Source organism: Momordica charantia (assembly GCF_013281855.1).
Source record: "Momordica charantia cultivar OHB3-1 chromosome 4 unlocalized genomic scaffold, Mcharantia_2.0 BLBB01000004.1, whole genome shotgun sequence".
NCBI classification, from domain to species: Eukaryota; Viridiplantae; Streptophyta; class Magnoliopsida; order Cucurbitales; family Cucurbitaceae; genus Momordica; species Momordica charantia.
The window spans coordinates 3,030,807-3,042,286 of record NW_028275162.1 but is presented as its reverse complement, the minus strand read 5'-3'; the positions used below and the strand labels follow the sequence as shown (position 1 = coordinate 3,042,286).

General features: G+C 34.5%; 2 protein-coding genes across 3 annotated transcripts; one reads left to right on the top strand and one right to left on the bottom strand.

The window, feature by feature from the left end:
* The first annotated feature begins 1,978 nt into the window (after positions 1–1,978).
* Positions 1,979–3,856, top strand: LOC111008049 (uncharacterized). Of its 2 annotated transcripts, XM_022280648.2 has the most exons (7): positions 2,029–2,111; positions 2,232–2,457; positions 2,666–2,729; positions 2,825–2,925; positions 3,005–3,147; positions 3,230–3,311; positions 3,431–3,856. In XM_022280648.2, exons 3-7 carry the CDS (start codon positions 2,693–2,695, stop codon positions 3,542–3,544), a joined length of 477 nt encoding a protein of 158 aa, XP_022136340.1. In that variant the 5' UTR covers positions 2,029–2,111; positions 2,232–2,457; positions 2,666–2,692; the 3' UTR covers positions 3,545–3,856. The 2 variants fall into 2 exon arrangements, with proteins under 2 accessions (XP_022136339.1, XP_022136340.1); XM_022280647.2 differs by lacking the exon at positions 2,232–2,457 and having other exon boundaries at positions 1,979–2,111.
* A 337-nt stretch (positions 3,857–4,193) lies between these two features.
* Positions 4,194–7,651, bottom strand: LOC111008048 (uncharacterized). Its single transcript, XM_088122327.1, has 5 exons — positions 7,337–7,651; positions 5,403–6,093; positions 4,915–5,097; positions 4,735–4,821; positions 4,194–4,616 (listed from the first exon to the last, which is right to left on the bottom strand). The coding sequence occupies exons 2-4, from the start codon at positions 6,066–6,068 to the stop codon at positions 4,798–4,800; spliced, it is 873 nt and encodes a 290-aa protein (XP_087978453.1). The 5' UTR covers positions 6,069–6,093; positions 7,337–7,651; the 3' UTR covers positions 4,194–4,616; positions 4,735–4,797.
* Positions 7,652–11,480: the final 3,829 nt, after the last annotated feature.

Genomic DNA, 11,480 nt, shown 5'->3' with positions numbered 1-11,480 from the left:
CCAAAAATTAATCCGGATGACCCATGCTCAACCAACGCCTCAAATTTAGTATATTTACAAAAATTACTATTTTAATCTTTGTAAAAACCCTATAAATATATTTTAAAAAATTACTATTTTAATCTTTCGTTACATATTTCGTATGACATTTCATATAAAATATAAATTTTATAGAAACTCTACAAATATGTTTACAAACATTACTATTTTAATCTTTCTTTCGTTTTCAAATTTAGGATGACATTTCGCTTACTACTTTTTTTTTAAGTACAACGAATATAGAGATGGATAATTTAATATCTAACCTCTAGAAAATGAGTACCATGTCTCAACTCAAACAAATGTGAGGATAGAGAATTGAACCTCAACCTCTGAAAAGCGAGTAAGATATTTTTTTAAATTACAAATTATATGTGTTTTTTAATACAACATGTGGGATAAATATTCGAAATCACGACATTTTTGTTGGTAACAAAATTATTTAATCTGTTGAACTAAGCTCATGTTAGTTAAAATACGTACATTAGAATGAGCAAAAATCAAAAGTATATAAGTCAAGATAGACATGAAAGCACGCGAATCAAACTGAACCAAAATTAAAAGTTCTTCGATCAAAATAGTATTTAAACTTATTTTATATTTATATTAGGCAGAGAGATTAATGGTACATTACAAAGTCTTGCACTATTTGTTTCTTTACAAAATTTATAATATCTGAATTTGTATAGGTTAGATAATTTGATTGTTGTCTCAATTTAATCTATGAAGTTTCATGGCAAGTTTTGATCTAAATTATAATAAGTTCGTGATTGAAAATGTTCAACATGTCATGTTTGCATCTCATTATTATATCATGTCAAATAATCACTAAGTAGTTCCATTGAGATAGCCAAACAACGCTCACACATATACCCAAAACAACATTATCAAATGTAACACCCAAACTTCATAATTTAAGCTAAAAATATTTATTCGTAGCTAACATTCAATTCACAATTAGGATGTTCAACAATTAATTTTAAAACATCACTGTATCATCGTAGTGTCAACTAAATCAACGAACAATGCAAGTGATAAATTATTGAATACTTGTTGGACGAGGCACTACAACTTAGTTTTACATACCATAAATAAACTATACAAATATTTAAAACATGCATGTAATGGTTATTAAGGACAATAGATATTATATTTTTGTTATCATAATATTCATGGATGTCATATTAACTATTATCTCGTCTGTCTTTCTCTACTTTTGTGTATATATATTTTATTTTTTAGAAGAAAAAATATTCATTAACCCGACATAAGTTCACGATAAACTAGAGTTTCATTCAAATTGGAGTATAACCACTCCATAGTTTCATTAATTCATCATCCCTTACCTTATTCGCAAAATCTCGTTCGCTTCTCTGCTGATATGAACCATCCCTCACACATGGGCATCAATTTTATGTATTTTACATTTGTTCTCTCTTAAGGTAGAATTTCAACTCACGATGATTTTATCTCCTTTTATCATTTCTCACAATCCAACTCAAACATTCGCCCTTCATGCCAAGTTGCATAGGTATTCAATTTCTAGAAGGTAATCAACCCCTAAGAGGAGAAGGCCCACCAAGTAGATCTCCTCAAAGAGAACCTTGTCGTCGTAACCGAAATCATAATCACTGACAATCATTGTTCCGCAGTGCAAGAACTCGTAGGATATTAAATAAAAAATAGACGACCGCTACAGTTTAAACTCATTCACTATAAACTTTTTACTATTTGCATTGACTCTTATTGACTCCAACTAATCTATATTAGTCTTTCCCTCTAGTCCCTTACAATTTATAGTGATAATGTCAAACCGAACATAGCTCAAGTGGTTAAGGTATTTATTTCTGATCAAGAGGTCATGAATTCAAATCCCAGCCGTTGTACCAAAAAAACATTTAATAGGTTTTAAATTTAAAAGTTTTTTATTTTTTTTTGGTTAAAATGTTCCGATATAAAAGGAGATTGGGAGGACCTCACCCAACTCCACCGTTTGCACTTCTCTTGGGGGGCGTCCCTTCCAGTTGCGTCACCCCGTGCGCATACGAACTAAGAAGACTGAAATTTTCCAGGTACGTTTTCCACCATGAATCTTCCTCCTTGCTCGAATTCTGAGTTCGGATTTCATTACACGAATGGTTTATTGCTTATTCAAATCCCCTTCTGGTCGTGCTCCTGTTGCTGCGCGCCAGGGGCTGCCGACCGAGTAGAAGCTCATATCGCTTCGTCGTTCAAAAATTCCGCTGCTGTGTTTGCGTACAATAAACGAAAAATGTTGGATTCACGAGAGTGAACTATCCACTCGCACATGAAAAGTTGAAACGCTGCGGCAGAGAGTTAGTTTGGATTATTTTACCAAAATTTCTTCCGATATCCCACATTGCGCTGGTTGTGTTTGTCAAAATGCCTAGCGAACAAGTACTTGATACTCTTCCGTTCTCCCTTATGGGTTATGTCTTCTACAACGATTATGTTATTTTTCATTAATTATGATGCTTTCCGATAGGGTTTCTTAATGCCTTCTACTTTTAGAGCCAAAGTTCCGTAATCCATCTTATTAGAAGGGGAAAAAACTGTTTGATTAAGTATCGAGCTGTAGTAAGCATTTTTTTCTCTCTTGCTGCAGTGGGCGTGATTGAACTCTTGCTCCAGGATGGCGATTGCTTCTGCACTTGGGGCTAATCACATTGGTCAATCCATTTTTCTCTCATAAGACATTTTTATTACTATTACAATAGTGAGTTTGCTTAATTTTTCTCCCGTTTTCTTGTTCTTAAATCCATAGGTATGATTTGCTCTCCTCATCCCAAGCAACCACTCCACATTCTACATATAAACACACCCAGATTCAACAAGTCCAATGATTTTCAAAAACTGCCCAAAGGGGTATTTTCCATTCTTCGAAACTTCTGGATGTAGTTACTCTTTCAATCTAATAATTTCAACATTGGGTTTGTTACTTTAGATTTCCAGGAGGAGTGGACATCTCTATGCTGGTCGAATGAGCTTTAACCATGCTGCATCTGGAAGAGAAAATCACCAACTGAACTTCAATGAGGAATATCCTCCAGAACCTTTCATGTTGAGTCTAATTCGAGAAGGCATTTGGTAAACCCTCCGCAACTCTTTCTCCATCTGCATCATGAATTTTCGATCATCGAGCTTAGGATGCTGTAATTTTGAACTTCAGGGGATTGAGATCGTTGTTGATATTTCTGGTGGAGCAGCCCAGTCAACTGAAGTACATAGAATGGCCTAGCTTTCAAAGCACGGTATGGAGGCAAGATTAGTATGTTAACAACTTAATTTATTATGGCGATTCACTGGATATTCCCTCTGAACCTTTTTTTTTGGTGTGTAAGATTTTACTTTTGCTCCTGTGTGTGTGCAGCTGAAGACTGCTACATTAACACTCGTTCTCGTTGCACTGTTGATTGTGGCACTCTCATCAGTGGACTCGGCCCTCAGCTACATTTTGACTTTAGTTCTCAGAAGAAGCACATAATAGATTTTGCTAGTTTTCACTTCTTGTTATAATGGATTCTCAGAAGTAAAACTTTGCTTTGCCATTTTCAAATTGGTGGCCGAGAGTGAAAGTTCTTGGTATATTAATGTAGTTGGAGATGTGTTCGGAGAAAGGTAATACAAAAAGTAAGCTCTCTCTTTGAAATTGTGCAGCTGTAGGAATGGTAGGTGATCCCATTTTTTCATCGGGTCCGAGTAGAGAACAAAGGTCTTGAACAACCATAAAATGTTGTCTTAAATGATTTTTGACACATACGGACAACTTTCTCGAAGCAGAAGGCAAAATTTGTCATCCCTTCCCCTTTTATCTGTTTATTAATTTTTGTTGAGTTTCAGGATGGCTCCTGAACTTTGAAAGCTTGTCTCAGTGAAACTAGAAGCAATATACACCTGCATCTCTTCCTGACTGGCTCCAACATTCGGGATACAGATTTCCACATACTGCAATCTGATGGTGTGCTGTCTTCATCTCTGTTATAATTGAAACAGGACCCGACCAACTACTTCGTATGACTACTTCGTATGTACTTCATTCATTCATTCTAGTACCCAATCTCAAGAACCACGTGATACTCGGGAATACATCGAAGGACACAAGGACATGGTAGTGCAATCTATTGAACCGATCATGTTCAAGTAACATCATTGCTTAATAAAAGCTTTGGACCTGAAGTTAGTTTGACAACATATCAGAACAGCAAGTGTTCTTATTCTTCATTTCATTTTCTCCAGTAACTGAATTGTTCGTGGCTACAGAATCAAACTTCTTTTCATAGTAAACAAAACATTCAATCCACAAAAATACCAAGTACAAGGGTTGATAAGGATTCCTCCAGTTGGCCAAAATGGAATCATGATTGCAAAAGAAGAGGGGCCAAAGAAGCCATAGATAATCTACTCTCTCATATATCTCATCTTCTAATTGATCCCTATCTTTAAAGAGCCTCATATGATTACTTTCGAGCCATGCCTCTCTTGAGCAAGAACTTCGATACCTGACAAACCAAGAGGACTAGGTTTCTGCTCAACATTATGGGAAACACCGGGTTGTGCTGAAGCCATTGAACAACAAGAAGATAGATTCCAAGTGAGATGGCAGTGAAGGAATAGGTGTTCCTAGGAAAAGATAAGACCAATTGCCAAAAATGTGGCAAGCAAATGTTCTTTTACCTCAATTTTCATTATAGGATGATCACAACTCATCTGCTACAATTGTTCTAGACAATGCTAAGCTTATGATTTTTGCTTCTCAGCAGCCTATTGTGATCAACAGATTATAAGGGGCATAGAAAATAGGGGGAAAAAATAGAAAAAGGCATAATAGAAGGTTTGGAAGGCAGACGAGAATACCTTTTGGAGTTTCTTTAAGATACTGTCTTCAAATGCTTGATAACCAGCTCCCACCAAATTATTCTTCTGACCAAGATCCGGTGGTCTCTCAGCATCAGGCATCTTGGTTTCGAAAAGGGGTTGAAGTGGTAAAACTAGCAAAGGGTTAGAAAGATCGCCAAATTCAGATCTTGTAGAGGCAATCTGCAAGATATTAACACCCAAGTACTAAGAAATAAAATAGATATTTCTTTTTCCGAAAAAAAGAAGTCCAAGCCTTGTCCCAAGGTCCTGGAGATATTAAAGACTCTGTAGATATCAAGTGTTTTTCCTTATTAAGCTTACTCGAAGATTAGCACACGCGATGTTTACTCAGAGACCACGGGCGTTGGTCAACGGGCCATCCTCGGGGGCTAAATAAAATTGATAATCAATTTTGGTTATGATAAAACAAAAAGAAAATGAGATAAAAGTACAAAGGGAAACAAAAAATTACTTAAAATACTTACAACAGCATCTTTAGTTGACATCACAACAAGGGCTGAACCTTTCTTCTTGTTATGCTTAATGACTACATCTTCAACTTCACCAAACTTTGAAAATAACTCTCTCAAGTTCTCTGCTGTGTAATCCTCACCGGTCTTATCCCAAGAAACTTTAAGCATCCGCTCTTTACCCAATGCAAGCCCAGCACTACCAAATTTACGGCTTTCTAACTCCTCGTCACCCTGCTTCATTGCAGATGGGATAGGTGCTGCTTTCCTTTCATGCATAGCTCGAATTCTTGCTATCTCTTCCTTAAGCTTCCTCGAAATTTTTTCTTCTTCTTCTTGATCTTTTGTAGCAGGGTCAGGATCAAATGCAGCTCGTTCTCTTGCTTCAAGGTCGGTCATCGTTCTCTGTCGCTTAGAGTCACACTCAGATTGTCGACGATGCTGCTTGCGCTTAACTCGTAGAAGATCGTCGAATAATCTCCTTGCCTTCTCGTCCTTCAGAATTTCATAGGATGACTTCAGTGCTTGGAAATTTTCATGTGCATTTGGATCATCGGGCCTCTTGTCAGGGTGCAACTCCAAAGCCTTTGCTCTGTATGCTTTAGATATCTCTTTCTCTGTGAGCTTGGCATCTTCCTCACCCGAAGGTAACCCAAGAACGGCATAATGATCCAAGTCCATGTGTCTATCCCAGCAAGTTCAGCACCTACTTGAAAACCGAAAAACATTTAGGCCTACTTGCTAACCATTTCGTTTTCAATTTTTAAAAATCATGGTTGTTTGACGACCATTTCTTTAATATGTTTTCACCTTTCTTAAAAATACATTTAAACTTTTAAGTCAAAATTTTAAAACAAAAACAAGTCTGTAAAAATTATTTTTTAGTTTTCAAAATTTCACTTGGATTTTGGAAAGAGAGAAATTTCAAAAAGCAAAGAAATGCATTGATGAAAGTAGTGTTAACAAGTTTAATTTTAAAAAGTGAAAAACAAATGATAAAATAGTTATCAAACGAGCTAGTTAATAAAATTTCATAAAAATGTGATTGGTGTGTTAGATGTAAGTATATGTTGCCAAGGGCCCAAGACTAAAATCAAAATATGCAATGCTAAACTTATTGGATACAAAGTTAACTAAACATCATCATGCAACCAAAACTACAATCAACTCAATTAAAAGATACTCCTTGGGAATCTTCCAACATGTGAAAGGAAAAAAATCAAAAGCCAATTCTACTTCTCCTTCCAATCTTATTTTTTCTTCTTTTGGAGTTTAGAAGTTTGCTCCCCGATACCCAAAGTCGCCTACGACCGTTCCAAGGCCCAGAGCCAGTCCAATCTTATTCCTTCTCAACAAGCTTTGATCTGAAGTTTCAAATCCTCACAAGGTGTTAGGAGGAAAGGCTTATACATCCTGCAACATTTTGTCTTTTCACCTCTTCTGCTCTAAATAGTGAAACAATACACGTGTTGCACAAAAGTTGAAATGTGTTCTTCCTTTTAAACATATGATCAACAATTCCTTAAACTAGGACACCCATTATAAGTTTCACTAGAAAGTTATCCATCCACTGGCTGATTTGCACAATCAAGTTAATGATAAAAATTAACTGGCATGCTCACCAGTCTAGGTTGATATTATAATTTGAAAACCTTAAAAAAATCGAAGCTAAACATCGAAAATCTACGATGTTAAACGTTCGACATTCTAAGCATGTCCAATAATCTAGGTTGATATAATTATAATTCGAATTTTTTATTTTTTTTGGTGGCAAATATGTCTAAATGTTCAATGTTCAAGCTCCAACCCCTAATTATTCAATGCAGACAAAAATCTTCAATGATAGCAAACCAACCCTCGCCGCAAAATTTAGTATCCATCAATCGGTTTCTCACCCATGATATTCTTTATAATCTCATCCAGAATACTTGCATCAATCCAGAATTTACCGTTTAGATGAGGAAGCTCAACTGAAAAGAATAACAGAGGCGAGAAAGAGGTCCAACGATCTACAGAACGGAGAAGAGCGACGCAGGAGAGTAATTGTGGGGAGAGAGTAAGAATTGAAACTTAAATCTCAAGAATGTAAACAAAATTAGGGTTCCTCTGCAAGAAAAATGGAGGGAAGACGAGAAATTTGGGGCTGCAGAATTTGATTCTAGAAATTAGGAACGGGAAAATGGAGTGATTTTGCAAATAAATTCCAACCGCCATAGGCTGTGGGCCCTGCCCACTTGATTGTTTGGGCCATACTAATATTGCAGCCCATAGGACTTTTTTATTGTTATTTTATATATTATTAAAATTACCAACTCATCGCCATGTCACCATTTGGTTAGTGTCACAAATGAAATTTTAAACCCAAGGACTTTTAGAATTATTTTCTAAAGGTCGTAGACCAAACTATTACTTTTTGAAACTTAGGACCAAATAGAAACCTAATTACGACCTTCTTATCGGACATAAATGTCTTAATCTATTCAACTATGCTTAAGTTGATCGTATGACTTGAATTATTTACACCTACGTATGGTCAAAGATTTATAAATTTTTAGTAATTAATTTAGAAATTCTCTCTTAAAAATAATACCATTTATTAGATCACCTCAAATGGGTTAACTCTTATCATATACTTGTTTCATTTTGATTTTTAAGCTTTTGCATCATAAGTTTTAGTAATTGAACTATTATAAAATTTCATTTCGATTATTATAGTTAAATGTTGTATTACATTTGAAATAATTATTGTCTCACACTGCCAAATTTCGTTTGCATACTCAAACTGACTATACACCACCAACTCTCTATTTCAATCATGTACTTATGTTTTGAATATGAATACCTATCCTGGACATATCTCTACATTCAATTCAAAGTACATCAATTCGAACGTATTACCACCCTATAATAGCACTTTGATTCATCTTTTTGCATGAATGTGGCAGCTAAGATGATACGTCACTGAGTCGCGTTAGTCAAACAAACTAAGATATGTCATTATTGACTGAATTCACATGGTTGAATAAAGACACCTACGACTAACATCCAATGACCGAACCATGAAGGTTTTACTACAACTAATCTTCCCCGTTATCACATGTTGTGTTTATGCAAAGATTTGCACAACAGTGTGTTCCTGGTTGTAGCTCGAACCCGGCCTCCGGACCGACCTGAAAGCTTGGGCGGACCTGCACAAAAAGGTGAGCACTCCGACGATCAAGTCAGTATAGGTCGGATTCCAAGTCTAGTTTGAGGCCAGAAATCATCGTACCTGATCGGGGAGTGAGGTCCTCCACTTATAGGTGGTGGTCCCGCTAATCTCGTGACGGTTACATTCGGTAATCTCGGGACCGTCGGTTACACCCGGTGATCTCGGGACCGACGGTTACGCCCGATAATCACGCCGCAAACAGTTGCTCACATCGGCCCCTACCGAGCTCCCCGGTAGGTCGGACCTGGGCCAGGTTCACCTCGGCCCTCATACTTAGCTTTTGTCGGCGTTGGTGGTAGGCATCTCGACTATCCGAGCTGGGATGACTCACCAATGGGGGTCCTCCACGTGTCCAGGGTATTCCCTTCCCCAAACATGTTGGATGGGACACACAAACATTTTCTACTATATGTGGCTATGATCTAAATTCTAATTCCATCATTGAATCTCATTTAATTAACATAACATCGGTGTCTAAAAACAAGTCACATTTTTTTCCAAGGTCTCTAAGTCACTTGTTTGTTATATTCCATTGCACCAAACTTATCGACTATGACATTTGTGACAAGCTTTTAAGCTGCAATATCAGCTCCAAAACATGTGGTTCAAAACACACCCTATGATACTTAAAACATAATATTTTCTGTTAAATATATGTTATCGAAAATTAATGGTCCGTTTGGTAACGTGTTTGTTCTTGTTTCTAATTTTATTACGAAATCTAAGCATTTGACAACTATTTATATTTCTTGTTTCTCATTTTTTGTAAACATTCTAAAAATCATATAGAAATTTTAGAAACAACAAAAACAAAGTTTTCTTCCTTATTCCCATTTCCAATTTGTTCCAAAATATAATACAAATATAGTTTTATCATTCTATGCTGGGGACATGCAATTTTATTTTTCATTTTTAAAAAGAAGGAAACATAAACAAGAAATGGAAATGTTACAAACGGTCCTAAATGCACTAAAACCAACCAATAATACAAAATTAAAGGTTGAAACAAAAAACAATGGATTATATAATACACATAGCCGAGTTAGATTATGATTTTCAATTTCCTATTTTGTCAAACTGAACATAGCTCGATTGGTTAAGACACTAATTTCTAACCAAAATGTCATGAGTTCAAATTTTCACTCCCACGATTAAAAAAAACCATATATAAGAAATGTTCCCACAATTAAAAAAAAAACCATATATAAGAAATGTCATACAACCGAATAGAAAAGAGAGAGCTAAAAAGAATCATAAATGACAAAATCTATAATGAGGTCAAGAAAAGACACAAATTTTCACTTTGCAATTTTGACGAACCTAACTCCTCACAAATAATGAGGTCAAGAAAACACGACCACATATTCATTTTGCCTCCAAATATTTACTATTTTGTTCAAAACTTCAAACATATAATCCTAATTCGACTTGTCTGTTGTTTTCTTTTTGTAGTATTTCGAAATTGAGAGACTTATTTGTTTTTGTTCATTTTTATAATACAATAAGATGGACTTTGTAGATGTCACCTTCCTCATACTCCCCCTTTTATTTTTTTCTTTGTTTCCTACCAAAAAAAAAAATTTAAATCATCGAACTTCATACCGGTCCATGTGAAGAACCAAATTTCACGCTTCAATATATTTTTCATATTTTAAATTTTAAAGTAAAGAGTTTATAGTCTTGAATTAGGTTTATTATGATTGAGCACAGTTGAATTTGTCAGATATTAGTGTCTTTTAATTTATTAGTGTTAGATGAGAAAAGAAAGATTCTCCTAATTTGTAATGTAATATATTTTGTCAATTTGTTCAATGATTTTAAACTTTTCTAAAATCAATTTCTCAATTTGCCAAACATGATCAATGAAAAAAGGAATGATTTTAACAATGAAGTCAAAATCATTCAATACATACCTTAACTATTGTTTAGTTTTAATTTTCTAACTTCGTGTTATTTATAGGTGTAAACCTTTCTTGATAATAACAACACACGGTGAATATTTTTATCATATCTTCTATTTTCAGTTTAATAAGCTCAATTGATTAAGACATGGAATATTTTATAACGTCGGTTAGAGATTCAAACCCCATCCCACCAATGGTTGATTACTAAAAAAAATCGTATTTCTTTATTAAACACTAATTAAATATATTTTTTAAAGTTTTTTTCAAACAAATATTTTTTTAAGTTGATGTAATGTGTGTGGGCGAATTAATGTGTTAATCATTTGACTCGTATTATTAATACCATTTAGTCTTATTTAATATCTATTAAAAACATTTTATTGAGTATGGTTCAATAACGATTGAAAATATTAATAGCTTATGTTACTTTTTAAAATTAAAAGTAGTTATTGTATAAGAAGAATTCAATAAGTGTTCTTATTTCTGCCTCAGATAGGATTTAAAAATTTCTATTTACGTCTTTTTCATATTTACTTTCTCCAATTTAATAGGTTGGAAAATGTGCAGATGGGTATTAATAATTCTATAAACCACACATGTTATTTAAACAATTTTATTTAATCATTTAAGTTAATCTTAATAAAATATGATTTTCAACCTCGTGAAAATTCCAAATATAGTTATGGTTTAAAATTTTGATATAAAAGTTGATGTTAACGTGAACATCACTGACTAGTTAAGATATATATTATCTACTGAAAATTTAGGACTTTCGAATTTTACCTCTATATATCATTGAACTAAAAAATATAGGACAAAATACATTTTTGATCTTGAGGTTTGAGATAGATGTCTATTTGGTCCATAAAGTTTCAAAATGAACACTCTTGGTCTGAGGTTTGAGATATGTGTCTGCTTGGTCTTTGAAGTTTCAAAATGAATATGTTTGATCCTTGAGGTTTAAATTAGGTGTCAACT